The sequence below is a fragment of the Aspergillus homomorphus genome (genome assembly GCF_003184865.1).
Source record: "Aspergillus homomorphus CBS 101889 unplaced genomic scaffold BO97scaffold_25, whole genome shotgun sequence".
Taxonomy (NCBI): Eukaryota; Fungi; Ascomycota; class Eurotiomycetes; order Eurotiales; family Aspergillaceae; genus Aspergillus; species Aspergillus homomorphus.
Genome location: NW_020291911.1, coordinates 229,321 through 249,805, shown reverse-complemented (window position 1 = coordinate 249,805; position 20,485 = coordinate 229,321). Strand labels below are relative to the sequence as shown.

At 50.0% G+C, this 20,485-nt stretch overlaps 3 protein-coding genes across 3 annotated transcripts; 1 reads left to right on the top strand and 2 right to left on the bottom strand.

Annotated features, from left to right (window-relative positions):
* Positions 1 to 740: 740 nt before the first annotated feature.
* BO97DRAFT_454733 (serine/threonine-protein kinase) lies at positions 741 to 4,758 on the top strand (the record flags this gene model as incomplete). The annotated part of the gene is made up of 5 exons (XM_025699122.1): positions 741 to 1,336; positions 1,391 to 2,119; positions 2,185 to 4,094; positions 4,156 to 4,464; positions 4,526 to 4,758. 5 exons carry the CDS (start codon positions 741 to 743, stop codon positions 4,756 to 4,758), a joined length of 3,777 nt encoding a protein of 1,258 aa, XP_025550157.1.
* A 2,350-nt stretch (positions 4,759 to 7,108) lies between these two features.
* On the bottom strand, positions 7,109 to 9,321 carry BO97DRAFT_109963 (Zn(II)2Cys6 transcription factor domain-containing protein). The gene is made up of 4 exons (XM_025689897.1): positions 8,788 to 9,321; positions 8,300 to 8,566; positions 7,903 to 8,208; positions 7,109 to 7,834 (listed from the first exon to the last, which is right to left on the bottom strand). The coding sequence occupies exons 1-4, from the start codon at positions 8,911 to 8,913 to the stop codon at positions 7,442 to 7,444; spliced, it is 1,092 nt and encodes a 363-aa protein (XP_025550156.1). The 5' UTR covers positions 8,914 to 9,321; the 3' UTR covers positions 7,109 to 7,441.
* A 6,218-nt stretch (positions 9,322 to 15,539) lies between these two features.
* On the bottom strand, positions 15,540 to 16,222 carry BO97DRAFT_109932 (uncharacterized protein). Its single transcript, XM_025689896.1, has one exon. The coding sequence runs from the start codon at positions 16,039 to 16,041 to the stop codon at positions 15,658 to 15,660; it is 384 nt and encodes a 127-aa protein (XP_025550155.1). The 5' UTR covers positions 16,042 to 16,222; the 3' UTR covers positions 15,540 to 15,657.
* Between the last annotated feature and the right edge of the window lie 4,263 nt (positions 16,223 to 20,485).

Genomic DNA, 20,485 nt, shown 5'->3' with positions numbered 1-20,485 from the left:
TTCAGAGTACTGAGGCTGCATTCCACCGAGGTCTGCGGCAATACCATCCAACCAGGAGGATTCCTCAGCTGAACATAAACAAACCGCTTGCTAGCCATTCCGCGGGCTTTTGCCTCTCCATGGTATGCTCCAGACCAAGTGGATGAACCGTGTTTGTTTGGCTTCTGGTGGTTCGAGTATGTACCCGTGGGGCATGGGTGGTAAAGGAAAGTTGGCTGGCACAAACACACACACACACACACACACCAACGCACACATCTGCATGTATACTGTCTAGTGCCTTCCCGTCCTTCCCTCCCATCATTGATGATAGCAACAATCGTCACGCCACCCACTACTTACGGCCTGCATCATATCGGAAGTCGCGTCGTGGATTCATCCCGCATGTGCTACATGAGGTTTCGCTGACGACTGTCGACCGGAAATTACTAACCACACACTTACAGGGACGCGACAACTCACTCAGATACTCACACGTCTACGCCTACCGGATCCACGTCAAAGACCATCGTGCTGTCTCTCCCTCTCTCTTACCCTCTGTGTGGTGTGAATACGTGACTTGACATCTCGCGTCAGTTCGTGTCTCTCCTGAACCTCGACGTCCGCGCGCAGCAAGGAAAGCCTCACTTCCCCTAATCGACTGGCTTGACATCTCGGAAAATAAACACAGCATCCTAGTCCAATGCCAATCATCAGGCAAGTCACCTCGCAGTGCTAGATCGGGTAACGGGAGTGAGGAAATGGACGAGAATCACGTCTACCTGAGTGCCCAGATAATGCGGACCCCACTGATGGATGCCACAACAAGAGTCAATAGATACATAAGCCCAAGGGAAGAGAAGGAGGAGCAGATGAAGCAAGGACGGTACTATCAAGCTCCCTCACCGGTGCCGGTGTCCGTCGTCACCAGTCCATTATCCACCAAGCCTGATGCGGAGATGAACTACGCTTCGCCCGTGGCCGGCTCGCGGCCTACCACAAATCGATACTCGACTATCTCAGCCACCTCAACCGCTTCGAATAGAGGAAAACGCAAGACGCATGTCGGACCATGGCAGCTCGATAAAACCCTCGGCAGTGGCGCAAGTGGTCAAGTAAGATTGGCCAAGCATGCACTCACCGGACAAACTGCCGCAATCAAGATCGTGTCCAAAAAGTCAGCAGCCATGACGCAGAGTGAGAGCATTGCCGGTATGGATCGAAAGGCAGGTCACTTTCCTGGGACGGGGATGCGGCATATTCCATCGGGACTTGAGCGAGAGGTGGTTATCATGAAGCTCATCGAGCATCCCAACATTATCAGTTTGTACGATGTCTGGGAAAACCGCGGCGAACTGTAGGTGAGCCCAAAGTGCTTTTCTGGATTACTCACTAACTTCTGGTCCGTAAGATATCTGGTATTGGAGTATGTTGAAGGAGGAGAGTTGTTCAAATACGTCGAGAAGCATGGCCCTCTTCCGGAAGCAGAAGCCGTACGGTTGTTTCGACAGATTATTGCAGGCCTTGGGTACTGCCATCGATTCAATATCTGCCATCGCGATCTGAAACCGGAGAATATCCTGCTAGACAGATTGCGTAACGTGAAACTGGCTGACTTTGGAATGGCCGCTCTTCAGCCCATGAATCAATGGCTCAATACCTCCTGTGGTAGCCCGCATTATGCTGCACCAGAAATCATTCATGGCCGGAGGTATCGGGGCGATTTGGCAGACATTTGGAGCTGCGGTATCATCTTATATGCTCTATTGACGGGCTTCCTTCCGTTTGATGGGGGCGATCTACCCAACACGCTGCGTCTGGTCAAGAAGGCAGAGTTTGACATACCTCCAGAAGTAAGTCTTGAGGCTGCAGATCTCATCAGGCGTATTCTGCAGAAGCGACCTGAAGAACGAATCAACATGCAAGGTATATGGATGCATCCGCTTCTCAAAAAGTATGAGAAACTACATCAGGCTATGACGAAACATTACGTGGGACCTGCTCCGCCGCTATCCTTCGATGACTGCGGTGAACCTATCTCCCATAGAGAAGATGTTGACCCTGATCTACTAAGGAATCTCCAAACATTGTGGCATGATGTTCATCGAGAGGTGCTGATTGAAAGAATACTATGTCCGGAGTAGGTTGATCCTTGATGTTGAGACTTGGCAGTGATATTTAGACTGACGTGTCTCCCCGCTACAGACCGACTCAAGAGCGAATGTTCTATAATGCATTAGTCAAGTTCCGAAACGAGCAGTTGGAGAACTATCAAGGCCAGGCCCTGGAGTACTCAGCTAGCGACTACCATCATATATCGAGAGTTGAGGAACGAAGTGCCTATAAGCGAAACAGTCACACCAAGTATCACTCCAGAAAGCAATCTCAGGCCTCGATCAAAGAGACAGGAATACGTTCCAGAAGATCCATCAGAGAACCAATGTCTTGTGCCACGGTGGAGAGCTATGATCCATTCCGATCTCCGAAACATAACTTTGAGTTAAAGGAAGCTGAATTCGCTCAAATCACAATCTATCGAAACGGGGTAAACGAATATGAAGAACTGGAGAGACCGCCTGTTCCTCCTGTGCCCGAGCCGGCGACCAAGGAATCGTCATGCCAGGATATTGAATGCCCACCTAGCTCCCCATTTATAGTGAGCCGCAACAAGAGACTCAAAGTTGCTTCCATGAAATCATTCCAGTCCAAAGCGTCACAATCATCCCGTCGAGCTTTGTATGGTACGCCGACCCCACGATCGGCCAGTTACAAGCGTAACGTATGTTTTCGCCATGCTCGAACTCGTTCCCAGGGATCCGTTTCTGTCAGAATGAAGACTTCGCGTGTGAGAACTCGAGAAGTCAAAGCGAATTCTAGCGACGATAGTTTGGTTTCTGAACTTCAGGATGATCCGTTCGTTGACCCGAACAGCAGCCCGATGCTTCCAGCCCCACCTACCGTGGTCCGGGGTGCAGGAGTGACAATCAAAAACTGTCCTCAGATGAAGAAGCTGAGGACCAGTGACTTCACATGGAAAGAGGACGCGCGCAAGGTGTCCCATGAACTTAGTCAAATATGTGAGGAAGCTTTCAATGGCAGTTCGCTATCCACTGGATGCACGACCACCAGTACTTGCATTGGATCAGAAACACCTGCAACATCTGTCTCCATCGCCAGCCCCGAAACCTCAGAACAAACGATAACGCCCAAGACTTCCACCACGCAACCGAAACCTTTGCCTACAGCTTCATCACCAAAGCCCTATACAGTGGCGGAGCTTACAGAGACTCGACGCAGACTGATTGAACACTCTACGAAGGGCGGAAATGAGGACATCCCTGGCTACCTCGTTGCAGTGATTGGCCACCTCGACAGATTGATAGAGCAGGATGAGCTTCATCGAAAGGACAGGCGCGAAAATGCACGCCCCGTTTCTACCGCTCCTGCTGATCCCTTCGTCCGGCCCTCGAATCCAACTGCTAACCACCGCGATCGGGATAGCCTCATTAATCCCTTTGAAGGCCAGAGAACAACCGGGCCCCGGTCAAACACTGAATACCCCTCTAGCCGCACAAGCCGTGAAGGCAAGCGGACAATCCGTATGGTGCCTCAAAGCTCCGTACAGTCAATCGACCCCCCAAAGCACCTGCCGGTTCAGAAAAGCCAAAATGTGCTTCCTCAGGAAGCGCGACAGTCGCTTGATGGGTATAGGATGGCCCCTGACGGCGACCAGGGAGCTTCACCCACCAGAAGATTTGCCTCTGTAAATTCGCGTCATAGTCGCATACCTTGCGAATTGGATCCTATCGCCGAGAATCCCGGATCACCTCGGCGCAGCACCACGCGAACGTCAGACAACAGAAAATGGTCATGGCTCCCGAATAAGTACAACACCTCCAATGACAAGGCTACCAGGCTCTCGGCACACATTCGCCCAATACAGCCAAGCTCGGAGACCGTGATAAGACATGATGTCAATCCTCCAACGGATGTCTTCGGGACGAATGTAGAGTCCAGCTTGAACGAGAAACCGTCGCCCTCAAAGCCCAAAACGGGCTTTTTCCGGCGCTTGATCAACCGACGAGCAAGCAAAAGTGCACTAAACCGTGAATCAGGTGAGTTTCCTTTGACCCCAGCTTTGTATACACTCGTGCTTACAGTCATTGCCAGTCGTAGAGCCTGAAACTGCAGAAACAAACCAGTTACTTGAACAGACTCAGGAGCCTGAGCATACATTTGACACAGATGACAGCAACATTCGACCCCTTCCCGAACGACCACCGAACCCCGGCAGAAGCCAGAACTGGTTTGCCCGAGTCTTCCACTTTAAGCCGGCGACTCGAGTCGTCGCACTCAACACATCGACGACGAAAGCCCGCAAGGACGTGCACAGAATCCTCAGGGATTGGAAGAAATACGGCATGCAGGATGTCTATCTCAACCGTGACAAACGTGTCATTTATGGTACCGTTGGCGAAGGAAACCGTAAGTCGATATCTATCAGCGTGTAAATCTCCCACGGACTAGTATTGATTTGTGAATGTAGTCCTCCGCCTCCGGCCTGTCCAGTTTTCAGCCGAATTCTGCAGCTACCTCGAGCAGGGACGACAAGAGAACCTCAGCCTTGTCCGATTCAGACAAGAGAGAGGAGCGGCATCCTCCTTCAACAAGGTGGTCGACACGCTGTACATGGTCATGAAGCAACGTAATATGCTTGTTGAAGACCCAGCCCGAGCAAAGGAGATGATTCGAATCCTGGACGCTTTTCCCGAATCATAGCTTTTCCTGATCGAATCTTGAACCCTTACCTCTTGACCCATACACCCACCCATATATCCTGTTTCGGTGTATTCTAACCTTCAGGTCCCTACAACGATATCGAGCACAAATGAGGGCCCATTTCGGCCAACAGGATGGCTGTAGCCATCCCTACAACCAGGCTACGGTGCAGAACCAGGCGTTCAATTTAACCTTGGCTACCTTGGCCCTATCATCTTCCTTGAATATCTCATTCCATATTGCCAACCGCTATTGAGCGAATCTGCTACTCTTCTTTTGTTTTTCGTCCCCGCTTGTGCTCTTTTATCCGCGACTCTACTTTCTCAGGATCTACTTATTTGGTCTTCCGATAACATAACTCCAAGCTACCAATGTCAAGTGTGCCCACACATACCACCACCGTCTGTACTGTACCCCCAGCGCGTCCGAATCATGTCATGCAATCAACCGATCAATCAATACCTGTTGTAATCCAAACTCCAGCGCGTTCTCCCCTCCCAACACTCGAACCTTATCTCCAATTTACTTAGTAGTAACAATGGCGCCCTTTCCGCAAACCCTCTTGTGAAAATGATACCCACCGTATATATACACCCCTCCAAATAGAATAGAATAGAATAGCATAGGACGACGGACCCTGCTGCCCCGAGTCCCTGCCATACAACATCCCCACAGCTCCCCACCCCCCAACCTGATGGCTCTTCCCCAACCGGTCAGAAAGGAAATCACATGCGTAGACAGGGAACGGGGGAAAGGAAGGGAATAAAGCTACGGTATTGTAGTCCGGTAATATCCTCGCCCGACTACGCTCTTTCGTTTCCATTTGGGTTGACACCCTTGGAAGAACGGAGCACCTTAAACTTAATGGGAATGGGGAAGGAAGGAAGGTCCGAACCGTGGACAAAGTCAATCAATCCGATCCAATCCACCGCAGCGTTGACTGTCTGGGCTCTGGGATTCCATAATTGTGAAAAACTACCTACCTATATACCTCGCTCGACGTTTACTTCTATTCCAGAACTCACCATGGGTATGTTGATCCCTACTGTATCGGACTACGATCTTAACTTGAAAGCAAACACCAATACAACAGTGTAGTAGGGATCAAAAGTTGTCCATTCCAGAAATCTAGCGAAAAGAGAAACCATAGTACCAGAACCATAGATCGAAGAATTGAAATGGAAGAAATAGGCATAAAGCATCTTGGAACATGTAGACCACACAAGAAAAGAAAGAAACACGCAGAAATATAAAGAAAACATAATGCACAATGCTGGATCGAAACATGCACTGGAAAATTCGAGATTCGCAAGAATTGCGAATGAATAATGAGTTGATCAGACAGCCTCCCAAGTGTTATAAAGATAAAAGAAAAGGAAACCAATGCAACGACAATAAGCTACAACTGATAAAGAAAAACTCACATAAAACCTCCTTTTTAGGGCGATATGAACTTCCCGATGCGGCAAACAGAGGAAGCAAATAAAATCGCAAACCAACCAAGCAGATGTCAAAGTTTAGTAAACGCAGGATCAGATAGCCACCCGAAACAAGAAAACAAAAAAAAAAAAGAAATTTATCAATGGATAGTGAAACAGGTTGAATCGAAAGAAAGCGAGGAAGACACCACGGACATTCCCATCGTACTTGGAACAAGAAGTTGATGAACAAGAGAGCAGAATCCCACGATTAATTGATGGTTCGTGATGTGATGGTTGCAGCAGAGGCGTTCGAGTCGTCTTGTTGGACTGCGGTTAACCACAAACGGTATGCGAGAACGATGGGCACAGAAAACCGCGACTGACGTCTGCCACATCATTTCACATATTGCCAATTTGAGAACAAACCCGTCCAGCATCTTCGAGGAAAAGCGCAAATGTTTCGTCAAGCCCAAAGGCGTTTGAACACGGGATACGAATGGAACGCGAAAAGCTGATAATGAATGAAAAATCATTAATAGGGTGGCCCGGGTACTGTAAAAAGCCGTGGTGTTGATTTCCGGGAAAGAAAATGGCATGGCGAAGAAATCTGTGCGAATTGTCGATTGTCAAGATCCGGCAGGGATTCAACACGAGCCACAAAATTGACACCCCGCACACGCCGTCTACCGCAAAATGATTATCAACCAAGACAGGCATACTCATAGTCACATCATGCAGCTCATAAAACCCTTGCGTTTCGTTTCCATGGCCTCGTCGTAGGAGAAAATGGATATTAAAAAAGTCATCATAGTCCCTCAATCTCGATGCGCGCATATGGCGTGAAATCACTGCCGTTTTGAATCCGAGGCGAATTGTCTGTCGAGAAAGTCACCGAGAATGCTCAGGTCACGATCGTGCAGCATCATTATCCAGAAGGCGCCTTTAGAAAGAGGAAATCCGTTCACACATCACACGTATTGCAACCTTTTTTTCCCTTGCGTCTACTCGCTGCGCCCGTATCCCGTCCAAGAAACAGTATGAAGACCGCTACTGAATCAGCACACGCGCAACAACGTATTGACCGCGCCATGTGGGGGAATGTGTGACCAGCACACGAACCACGCGCATCCACCAACCACCAACATAGAATCGAGTTTCATTCTTATCTCCATTCTGGAGCTCCCCTCCCCGCACGACATTGCACGCGTGTGACCCTCCCTGTAGGCTATCACAAGCGGACTGGGAAATGTCGGTGGAGGTGTTTATTGGTTCAGACCCCGACGGTTCAATGCGTTGAGCATATCACTATCGGTACTAGAGCGACCTTGGCTGTCCCCTGGGTTCAGCATGTCACGCACATTGAGCCCTGCACGAGTTGAGCCACCTGGAGTGGAAGTGGGCGGAGGGGTCATTGCACCCTGAGTGGGATGCATCGGAGGATAGGGCGAACTGTGGGGCGAGGAGGAATGGCGGCTGTCGTAGGGATAACTTGATTGCGGCGAAGGGCGGCGGTCATGCTGCGGCGGCGCGGGGTAGTATGGACCAGGGGCATTGTGCGTTTGATAGCCAGATGCTGAGGTCACAGGTGTTACCGGAGCCAAGTTGGTGGGATCGGGATAGTCGTAACCGGAGCCAGAACCTCGACGTCCAGGCCTCTGCGAATGGGTGCGGATCAGTGCTGATCAGAACAGGTAGCAGAAGACCGGGAAATTGGGTAACTCACATGATCCGGTGCTCCTGATGCAAGGGGGGCATGGGCGCCCGGATAATGTTGGTACATTCCTTGCGGTGGTGGAAGAGTCGGGTCGGCTTGCGGTTGCTGTTGGGGCGGGAGCGGTTGGCCATGCGCTCCATATAGCGTGACAGGTCGATTCTGGTTTTGCGGATTGCGCAGGTGTGGGTACGCAGCATGGGCGGGGACGAAAGCCTGCGCTTGCGATGAGACAGGGGTGAACATGCACTCTTGGTTAAACCGGATACAATTGCTGCAGCGTCCATCTTGAGAGCTTTCAAATCCCGAGCAACGAATCTACAAATCCCGAGCAATTTGTGTTAGCCAACACTGCTATGGATTGACGCCGCGAATGACAGCCGCCTGAGCTATGCAATTGTAAACATACCTTCCGTCTCCGACAGTAACGACAAGCGATGGCAGTCCGTTGACGCGGGGCGGCAGCTTGATAGACTACCTGGGGTGGTGGAGGAGGCGCCTGTGTATAGATATCTGGACGATAAGAACCAGGAGGTGGAGGAAGACGGTACGGGTCTTGCGGGCCCTGGACGTGGGGATGGATTGCAGCCATGTTAGGCGGAGGCGGATACTGCGATTGCGGGGGATGCGGGTATTGGTGATCGGCCGTCGGAGGAGGATAGGAAGCCGGAGGATACTGTAGGGACGGAGCCATTGTTAGTAGGTGCAGAAGTGACGAGTCAATAGAGCCTTTAATGGATGTAAGTGACTGGAAGGAAGAGACTCGAAGCTCGAGGAAAGGCAGAGTAAGCTAGATGAGGGCCATAACAATGACCACCACCACCACCATTCCGCTTTTTCCACTTTCCCCAACATGTTCATATCACCGACGCTATCAAACAAGACTAAGCAACATACCGGATACTGAGAAGCAGGCGGATAGTGCACCGAAGGGTTGTCCTCGGGTTGACTAGTGTTCCACTGAGGTGGTGGATACTGTCCCTGTCGCGTAGGGTCGCTGAGATCGTGGGGATTGTTGGACATTGGTAAAAGCGAGTGAGCGAGGACTGTTGCTTTAAAATGACGGGACGAGGAGGGGGGAACGAGAGGACAAATGCAGGATGATGTGAGTCGACAGTCACGTCCCACGGGTCGTTTTTGGCCAAGGATAAGCAGACAGCAGGGGTGTTCTTCCTTTAGAAACAGGAGGAGGGGGGAAGATCTGTGTGGTAGTGGCAGTTGTATGTATGTATGGGCAGGTTGTATGTATGTATGATGACTGGAAAGGAGACTGGCAGGACGGTATGTATGTAAGTAATGGCAGTAAGCAGTATGTAAGTACGTAAGTAAGAGCAGTAGTCGCAGTAGCCAGCAAGTATGTACGGGGGAGGACGAAGAGTGGATGTGAGTGTAAGAGGACAAGTGTGTGCGCGTGTGTGAAGGTGCAATGCAGTGTGTCTGTGTGTGAGAAAGTGTGGTAAAGCGACCAGGATGTTGATGCGGAGTCGAAGCCGGTCAGAAAATCGGCCAAATCAGAAACAGTCCCAGCTCCCGTCGGGTGATTTACGAAGCTAGCATAGCATAGCCTCGTGGTCACGCTGAACCGGATGGGGATTGGAAAGGCAAAGAATTAAAAGAGGATCTAATCCGCACCTGGACGAGAGAACCAACGGGGAAGGGGAAGGGGGGGAAGGAATGCAGATAGGCGAGATGAACAGATGGCAAAAGGGAAGACAGACCAGGGGAGGGGCGATGAGAGAAAGAGAGAGAGAGATTCGAGAGGATTGATGGATGGAGAGAGGCGGTGGAGGGGAAGAATACGGTAGGTGTAGAAAGTCAAGGTGGTCGAGCTTAGCAAGGGTCAGGGAAGGATAGATAGGTAGTAAGGGGGGTAAGGGCACTCGATGGTAGAAAAATAATAAAATAAGAAAAGACAAGAAAGGACAAAAAATAATGATAAAATAAAACAAAAGGGACAAAGAGAGTACAGATGGGTCAAAAAAGGATCAGAAAAGGGAATTTTGAAATAGAAATATTCTGTACCCAAAAAGCCAGATAAAATGAGTGAGAAAGCAAAAAAAAAAAAAAAAAAAAAAAAAAAAAAAAAAAAAAAAAAAAAAAAAAAAAAAAAAAAGAAAAGGAAAAGGAAAATAACAAAAAGACAAAAATGGAAGAGTCGGGGATTTCGATTATGACGTGAGCGTTGAACACTGCTGCAAAGTTCGTGAACGCTGAGGGGCTCTCAATGCGGTAGGCCGCAATGGCTGCAGTGGACTGCACCAACCCAGCTCAAACGCAGCTCAAAAATGCAGAGCCTACCCACGTTTGCAAGGCATACGGATTGTGATAGTGCTAGTGCCAGGAACGGAGCGATTCGAGCGATGCTGGCAATGACACAGGATTGGAGGGGCAGAAGAACAGTCAGAAGTCACTCACGCAAATCGGAGGAAACCAGCAAGGTATCTTTTGGTCGGGCACGGGCAAAGAAACGTTACGCCGTTGAGGATAATGGGCGTCAGCGGGCAATGAAGGGCGTCTGCTGGGTCTGAGAGTCGCGCGACGCAATCATCAGTATAGATCAATCATCCCTCAAAATGACAAGAACTGCGAGAATGAGTAGGGCAGGGTCAGAGCTGCCAGTTACCACCGAGGAGTGGTGGCTGTAGCGAAACTCCCGGGAACCCTCGAGGGCAGACCGGCGAGTGCACGCCCCTTCTTTAATCTGGTAAATTTGGGTGCTTTTTTTTCTATTCTTGCACCTACCTTATTTCTATAGACTGCGCGTAGTCTGGGAAGAAGGAGGAATGAAGAGTGATTCAATCAATGAAGCTAAGCCGAGATAATGACCTCTCACTCAGCATCGATCTGCCGCTGACAAGAGTGGAAGGATGGCGAAAAGCGTCCAGTCAAGAATTAGATGCAAAGGAGAGATACGGATGAGGCTCGATCAGCAGGCGATGAAGAATTGAAAACCCAAGGGCCTCCTAGAAGCTAAGATGATAGTGGAGGCGCAAGCAAAGATTGGATGCGAATGCACCAATTCGGACTCTAATTGAACGCTCAGATCGAAAGCAACCAAGGTATGAAGACAGAGTTTGGACGTCTTTGCGCTTGGTGTGTCTCGCTTGCTGGTGGTTTTGAAGACCGAGTGAACGTTGCTTCTTCACTCAAACACAGTCAAACAAAACAAAAAAAAGATCATTATCCTCCTCATCGAGCTCATTCCATTCATAATACTCGTACTACGCAGGCGTAGACCAAACAAATTCGAGGTGTCAAATATTGCAGTGGGAAAAGTACGACCTAGTGAAAGTGGTTCTTTGGGTGGCCGACTCGCCGGTCCGCCCGGGAGGCAAATTGGGAAAAAACGGTTGGGTCAAGCACACGAGACGCAGGGTGCCAGTCCCACGGCCGGGCTGACGGAAAGCGGAAAGGCGGGAAGGTTGGCGATGGGGAATCCCAGGGAATTAAATCAAAAAGAAAGAAAAAGTGCAACTGCCAACATGCGGTTCCCTGGATCAACTGGGTCCCTGGATTCGAATACGATGCAAGTCTGAGATGTGCGCAATAGAAATGCAAAGCTCAAGGTAGCTTGGAGCGAGCAATTAATCAATTCACCATGATTAGAGTGATCCTTCATGGATATGGCAAGCTAATGGGGGGGGCAACCTAGTATAGTACCGTCACTACCGTGTGGTGTTTGTCGTCCCGATACCGGAGAACTGATCGTCATTGGCCCGGCTGGAGAAAATCACCACGCGAGAAATTAAATTGTCGTGGATCCCAGAATCACTATGGAACAAATCTTGATGGGACCCATCATGAAGCGGTCGGGCAAGGCAAGTATGAGCGACGGACGATGTCTGACGATGTTAGTGGAGGAGATACAAGCGGGAGGCGGTCGGAAAGGCTTCTTATACTCCCACAATATTCATAGTAGTGATGCACAAGAGATCTCCAGGCTATCTAGTGTCTTTTTCTACCTAGACAAAGACCTAGACAAGGAAAGAGAAGGGGGTTGGGGACACTTGGAGCCTTGGAGGATGACTGGATGGTTAACTGGAATAGCGGTCATGGACAAGGAAACCGCTCAGAAGAACGGTCCGCAGTCGTAGTGGACCCTGGCCGACACGCCAGCGACCCATAGACATGGACGGGAACTCTCTTAAGACGCAGCTAAAGCATTCATGGTTCCATGGGGATCAGGTGAATCGCTCGGGTTGGGCGTTTGGCAGGGCCTGGGGCAAGCGCTACTGTAGAGTCTAGAGCCTGAAGAGGGGCGTAAGTTTGGGAAAAAGGTGTGACGATTCTGACGAGTGATGACGGAGCCTGGAGAGAGCCTGAGGGAGGAAGGAAGGAAGGGAGGGTACGCCGGGACGGGTAAAGGCGCCGTGACGGAACTCCACCCACTGGGGACTGGCTTCGAGTCGGTCCTTCCGTCTCCAGCTTTGACACTTGACTGTTTTGGGCTTAGACTTCTTGACTAAATAGTGTTGCTGTTGCTGTTGCTGTTGCTGTTGCTGTTGCTGTTGTTTGTTCTGACTGAGTTTTGTTTCAGTATCCATCTCTGTAATAGAACCTGAAATCTATTACTGCCGTTCTTGGATACAACACTATACCGAACCACTGATCAAATCCATCTTCGCTGTGCGTCTCATTATGGGCAGATTCAAAGAAATCCATCCAGAAGTCCCTGCTAATGCTGTACAGATAACCATACTTAAGCAAGTCGTGGACCATGTCCGTGTTCGGGATTCACATGACCCCCAGCTGTGTGGTGGTGGATATCGAACTATCCCAATTTTAGCACTTGAGCCGGCACTGTGTGCTTGGATCTGCTACAAAGATAGAAATTGGTCTGCAGTACATGTAGGTACGCGGCCGATATAGGAAAGTACTACTACTAAGACGGCGCAATCTTTTACCTGAGCTGTGACTCGTGACCTGCCAATTGCCATCTCAAGTTCTTGTGAGATTGTACTTTTTTTTGGGTGTCGTCTGTCATTGCACATCCAGAGGCAATAGCATGATATACTTAGAAGACTTCCTCCTCCTGGGCTTCTTCCAGACCCAGAGCAGCAGCTGCATAGGAAAGGTTCCCCGACCTATCTTGAGGACTCGGGTACATATGCGTACATGCCACCCACTCCAAGAATGAAATCCGAAACATGAAAAAAAAAAGAGAAAAAAAAAAAAAAAAAAAAAAGAGGGGCTAAAAGCAACGGTGTTCTCAGAAAGGTAACTAAGACCTAGGCCATTCCCGCCCGAAAAGCATGGAGAATGGAGAACGAACCAAGAGGGATGGCTGCAGAGAATTTAGGTCCGGTCCTCATTTGATTACAGCGGGAGCATCCTGACACCCGAATACTGGCCGAAAACAAAACCAAGGGAGTTCGGGGAAGGGGGACCACACCCGGATGAAGCCCGAAATTTCTCTTTCTACTGAAGAACACAAAGAAAAAAGAGGGGCTGGCTGCTGAAACTTCTGTTACTATATATCAGTATGAGTGATCTCCGGCGCGCTTGCAGCAAAGTATTATTCATCGACTTTTTTTATCTCCCTTTCCAGCAGTCAGCTAACTATAAGTCACGTTAACTAAACACATCTCAGCTGACAGAAACCGGGAAAACATTTTCCAACCGACATCTTGATTATATGGAGACAGATGCAAATACCGATGAGAAGGAGTTTGAGATAGATAATTCTCTAATCAACCCCACTTTTTGTTGCTGTATCGAGTAATGACACTTCCAAACTGTGCCTGAGCTGTTCAGATTTTTCACTTTACCTTTGTGGGCTCACTCAAAATTGATTGACCACATGGGCAAAGACCCGCTAAGATATCCACCGAGAATAGAAGATTTTTCTTCACAACCGATTTGCTTTTAATCACATACTAGATCCCGAGATGGACAGGCCAGTGATCCCCGAAAGAAACAAACCCATGGCGGTACTTCCAAGTTACGGTGCATTACACCTAGAAGCATAAAGTGGGTATCTACGAACCATGGTTGGAAGATCATCTAGCGTACCATTTCTTGGGGATCACACCCTCATACACTCCTCTGTTCCGGTGAGGGTGTTTCTCGAATCACCAGCTTTTTTTTCTGAGTTAGTAGAATAAGAAAAAGAAAAAGAAAAAGAAAAAGGGGGAATCCTCATGCCGGTCACCATTGTGTTTGCTATCAAAGCTCCTTACATCGTCATAATCTGATGACCAGGGTTAGAACGTAGGCGGAAACCACAGGGGAATGAAGAATAGACAGCCTGGCTCATGCGCAACGACATCATACTGTAGAAGGACAGGACAGAGAATATCTGTAGGAATCTTCCAGCCAAGCTGGACGCAGATGTAATCTGCAACAGGGCACTATCATGACTATAGTTCCAGGATGTTCGACTCGCGTTTGCCCGCGCAGGGTCTAAGTCCGTTCTGGTGTACACTGTATGTAGTCGTGCTTCCAGATTACCTAGTTCATACATACATGCATACAATGGTAGGAGGAGGGATGGGATACTTACATACATATTTACATACAGGACAGGAGCAGATCAAACATGTATGCTGCGCAGTAGCGCCCGTGTGTGCATGCAGCACGCGGCGAGTCTGGCCGTGGCCAAACAAGGGTTGCAAAGGGAGAAAAAAACTCCTAGTTCATGAGGGATTGGTGGAAAGGCTGAAGAAGCCATCCAGACTGAGTAGGGTCAATTAGAGAATGGGGGAGGGGGGAGACACTAGATATCCAACACAAACAAGCAAACGCCTGCGCCACCGAACAATACCATTTACCAAGAGTATTGTATGCTGCACGCCGTTAGACGAGAAGATAAGCCAAAGCGGAAGGATGTGGTCCCTCTGCAGAGCATATCCAAGCTAAGACGAATCCTAGCTGCATCGCTGCGAAGTTCCTGAAGAACAACAAAATGCCTCCCCCTAGCAATAAGAAAAAGAGCAGTCTAGCCGCCGCATGAGTGAAGTTGACTGATCAATCTCTATTTCAGACCATGCCCCAAGTCCCGTTTGTTTTACTAGTCAGTAAGTCTGCGTTGTTGCAAGTATAGAAGCGACTTTGGTTGCTCTAAGCTCAAGCGGTCCTACGCTTAGAGAGGGAGAGTAAGAGTCACGGGACACATCCTGATCAGGTACATACTTCATACATGGAGTTCCGACCTTAGTACTATTTCCCCCCTTAGGCTAGATAGCTTGCCCCTTGCTTTTTCCTTCGTCCCTTCGGATGAGCGGGAAAGATGGAAGTACTTACAGCGAACCGGCCCAGCCCGCCAGCAAGGGCGATCAATATAATGCGCGCCTGGGAAAGTAGATTCCCCAAGTACCTATTACTTGTTATGGCAGTTCGGGGTTCTGTCCAAGATCAAACCCGCGCGCCACGGCTCGGCAGGGAGGAAAGTACCATCACGGGTATTGTACAGGAGTTCATCCTGCTTCTGTCCCCGCTTTCAGACCTGCTCAATTCCCCTGACTGTCCTATTCGTCCGCAAGTGCGTTGCAGGGAGGGGAGGGGGTTGTGGTCGCGCGGTAGGCCCTGGTAAGGAAGGTTGGGTGGTACATTGATGCCTGAGGTTACAAGAGCAGCGTCATTCCGGGGTCATTTGATTTGGTCTAACAGGTTACGAGATACCTCCCGCTCGCAGAAGTACGGCCCGTTTACCCTACCTACCTTCTTTGGATTTTCGAGGTTTGTGAACCCAGAAATGCGCTCTGGTCATTAAATTGCAGTTTTGGTTCCCTCTAGATCACGACCAATGGAGAAATTACATTCTGCAAATTATCGATCCATTGGCGGGGACAATTCGAAACATGGTGATATAATGATCGTAGGCCAACCGGGCGATACTTTGCGGCAGATCGAACTTTGTTCGCAAAGCCTTCCCATACAACGACAAATATGGGCGAGACTAAGGAATCTCGTGGTGTAGGAAATGCACCATGAACATGGAAGAGATGCTATGGTCACCACGAACAGATTTGCTGGATAATCCTTCCGGAGTAGTGCTTGTTGTGCTTGTTCCATTGTTCCGTGCGGAACGGTTTCTGCGGGATCCGTGGAATGAGAGAAAACAGGCATGAGGAAAGGGAGGGGGTGGGAAGCCATCGATGCAGTTGCGTGCATTAGGAATAACAGGGCTAGAGCAATGCGAGCTCTCACCATCCCACCACACACATACTTACTCGGCGAAGAGACTCAAAAAGACGTCCGTCTTCGGGTTGGAAGATGGGCAAAAGATGGGCACGACAGTTGAAGCAAAGCGCATGGGAAATGAAAATCACGAACTAAGGGTGTCCCCGCAAAGTGGGAACTTCATTATGGGCGGGTGGATACGAGCAATGCAAGTCAGTCCAGAAGCCCGGTTAAGCGACAGGCGCGCCCGGGGCTGATTGGCGTAGAGTACGGAGCAAACCCTTGAGAGCCGACCCCTCGATTCTGGTTGGGCCCAGCAGGGAAAGGTGCGCTCCGAACCGTAGTTGCATGCCAGCTCATTGGTAACAGTACCAGCCCGGCGAAGTCTGTTAGCTACCCGTCCATTACCAGTCCACGGGATGCAAGCCAACAGGTCATTGGTACGCCGCTACCACTCAGCTCGGAGGATGTTCGGTTCCGGCATTCCTTTTTTCTTTTTAATCCACTGCAGGAGCGGGCGGTAAGTCCAGTACCTTGGTACACCCAGCGTCTAATAGCAGCGAACAGATTGGGATGAGCGGGGTAGATACCCCTGTGTTCCATGGATCAGAGTCTGCTTAGAAACTGAAAGGAAGACATGGAAGGCTCCATCCCTGTCACAACCTAATAATAATAGTGGCGACAAGAAGAAAAAACATAGGCACAGTTTCGGCTTCAGTGAGAGTGACAGCCCATGCAAGTGGAGTGGAGCCCACACGGCCGGGGCAAGAGAAGAATAATAGGCGGTGAAATGAGCTATCCAGGGCGGATGAGCTAGTACTCAAGTGCTTGTAAAACGCATCAAAGTTCTTGGGCGGTTTGTCGAGTGGTAATGATAACTGCGGCTCCAGTAAACCTGGTGGGGACGAGTCACTTCGAGTTGAGATCAACAACGTGTGCAGCTGAAAACAGACACGAAGGACTCCCACCTGCCGCTCTAGGAAAGCATTTAGGGCGGAGTTTCGTGGCGGTGTTGAGCAAGACGTGAAGGATGAGGTAAGTCTTGGCCCCGACCGACCGACCGTCTTCAGTAGTAGTCTAGTAGAGACTTCCGTAGCATCTGAAGCGGCTCGGATCGAATGTGCCTGGCCCCAACTAGAAAGATTACCGTACGTCGTCGTCCATTGGGAAACTAGTCTTTGACACCATCAGCGTGGCACTTCATGTTGAAAACCTGGCTCTTGAATCAGTTCTCCTGAAATCCTTCACGAAATTCATGCCGTGCATGAGAATTCCTCGCATTCTCAAATCCTGAAGGCATTACGTGCTCACCTAAGATTTTCGCACTGACTTGGCCTCGGTAAGGTTGTGGAAAGGAAAGAGGGGCGGCCCCTTCCCGTGAGGGGGTTAAGGTGCGGGTTGTAGGAACCCTAAGTTTCCCGGTGCTACAGCACTGGGACCGCGCCAGAGGTCATTATGATGGCCCGATCGGTGGCTCTTGGGGAATAACGTGCATTAGCGCCTCTCGGGCAAGAATTTCTCTCTTCCTCGGCCTCTTCTCTGCCTCTGAAATCGCACTCAATCATTTCCACCCGCCCCTAGGATGTATCTGTAGGTAGCCTGTGTTTGACATGTTGTAACACTTCAATCCGGCTGGAATTAACATGGTAGTACCCGGGATCCCAAGCCATCGATCGGTGTGGTGGGAAATCAGAGGGTGTTCCCTTTCTCCTCCCCCCGGTCCTAGAACTATTTGCGGGGAGGTCTGGGCAACGTTGCCGTTCACAGACCACTCACACTAGTTTGGCTCGGATCCCTTCTTTTCTTTTTTTTTTCTTTTTTTGTTGTTTTTGGCCCGGAATGCCCCAGGCGGAGGTCAAAGTCAGCGATAGGAGGCCGGAAACTAGCTGCGCCTACGGGCACATGGGAATAGGCTGAAAATCAGTACTATCGTGCGTAGTCGGTTTGATTATCATCTTGAGTTAGTGGAAGTTTGAGGGGGTCGGCGGTAGGTTGTGATTTGCTGCAGAAGGCTGCCTTAGTCACCAGTGACCGTCTGTGCCCTGATCCCCTCAGGACGCCTGCTGATGGGAGAGACCATCTCGAGCGAGCATCTGCAACCGAATCACATCCCCAACAAGTGTACAACCCCCTTTTTGTTCCGACCCTCCACGGCAGATGCAATTCTATCTGAGGCTAGTAATCAAGATTGGTCGAGTAACGTTGTCATCGACTCTTGCCAGAAAAGTAGTATGACATCAGTAAACGGATCGTGTGACTCGGGTTGGCCGAAGTTTCTCCCCTTGGTGCACGAAACAGAATGAAGTTCGTCCTTGGTAGGCGGCATTCGACTGGAAGATAGTCAAATAGCCACTGTCCTGTATGACCACGCTCCTCACGTATAGTAAGCTGATAATGGTGCTTTGGCCAGTGCTATGTCACACCAAGTCATCGCTGATAATACGCGGACTGTGTGTAGTGCATCCTTCCTTGACTCTAGAGCATAAAGCAAGCATGCAAGCGCCAGGAAGGCAAGTAAGCAAGCAAGAAGGACGGTAGAGGACAGTAGATAGATTAATATCTTCACCGCTGACCGGAAAGGGAGGCATCAGCAGAACAATCCTGTCGGAATTGCACGGTCGCAAACAAGGACTAGGATTGGTGCTGTGATCGGGATGCAGATGTGCTTGTGTCAGGGCGTTGGGCAACGGACTTCATCCTATCATCATCCTATGATTCTGCTAGTCATCTCCTGGTCATGTCCACGACGGCCCGCCCCGACTCCCGCCGATCTTATGCACGACGTGATACCTAGTGTGTACTGTGTACCCTGGGATATTTCGGACAGCAATCAAGCAGAAAGGCGTGGCTCTCGGTGATGGTCCTGTTTGCTCTATGATGACTCTTGTGTTGGGGGGGGGGGGGGGGACGGATGGAGACGGTGTGAAAAGTAGCCGTCTTAGGACTGTCTCTGGGTTGATTTGCTCGAGGTTTGTCTCAGAGTAAGCACTGCTGCGTACTGTACCTAGTATCTGCGTAAGCTGTAGGCCGCAATCTTTCATAAGCCCTCTTGTTCTAAGTGGATATGACTTATCCCAATGGTCATCATGGGCTTTTTGATGGCTTTTTTGCTAAAATCCGAAGCTATCGTTGGTTGGATGGCCACAGAACAACACATCAATCAGGTCGGACGGCGCAATATTGGATAAGAACAGACCTCGAGATGCTGCAGGCGAGACTGCATCCTTCACATCTGCTGTTTCATGCGTTTGACCGCCACATGAGACAAACCAGCTGTATCTATTTCCTTTTCCTTGTGCGTGGATAAAGTAATAATCATTTCTCCTCAACTGAAGGGTAGATTGGTTCGACCGAGAAGTTCCTGTTTGGGTTGGGTGCCTTAGAGTGTTACGGTAAGGGACAAAACCGAAACAGCGGTCAGGAACCTGATTTCGGTAATGCAGAAAACAGAAACACAGAAAATAAAAACAGAAAAAATCTTACGGGATTAATAATTGTGATTAAATGCGGTCGGTCCTTCCCCGCCGCCCCTCCGTCTTTCCTTCCCTTTCCCTCCTTAGCGGCTCTTGCCACGTTTTTTGCGATCCCAATCGGCGCGGTGCATTGCCGTCCGCGTCTTTCCGTTGCCGCCAGAACCCACACACTCGACTAGCTGCGTGGTGGGCATTCTCAGGTCTTTTTTCCTCCAGGATCCCACGCTTTTTTTCGTTTTTGGTGCTCCACTGCGGCCATCCGTCGTCGACTTTGTTCGCGCTCGTCTCGGCCTCCCAGAGGAAAATAGATCACAGGCTCTCCAGCTCTGTTCCATGGTTCCATGGTACAAAGCGGTCCTTGATGAAACTAGACGCAGCGAGAGGCAAGAGCAGTTGAGGTAACTGAGTCGCAGCACTGCAGTCTAGCCTGGGGAGTAACAGCAACTGACCAGCACCAACCGGTTACCAATACTCTGTTTCTTTCTCTCTTTCTCTATCTCTCTTTCTTGATCGAATTCGGTCAGCCAGCCAGTCTCCGTCTTCCCCCGTGCGCAGCCCAATCTGAGGCGTGGTCCAGCTCCCTCCCCTTGTCGAAAAATTTCCCTCCCCGCCTAAGACATGCGAAGCACCGAGAAGACGGTTGGGGGGGGTTGGGCTGGGATATGCCAGCGTCATCTTGTTTTTTACTTAACGCCCCCCCTCCTTCCCAAAAAGCAAGGGCCTTTTCCTTAGTGTGCCGAAGCCGGGATTGTCACTGGTCTATGACTTAGTTATTGCCTTAGTTACTGCCGGCGCCCTGCTGGGATCATCGATCAGCCCGCATACGTTTTCAGTCACGTGAATCCGGCTAGCCTATGGGAGCGCTACCTGCCTCTACCTTATCGGCCAAGGGGAACGAGGTGAGTGAGAGACAGCTGTCTTACTCGCTCGGGGATCCAACATGGTGATGTGTTCGGGACGAGTTTGACAGGGCTGTCATACCTGTGGCTTTGTGGCTTTGT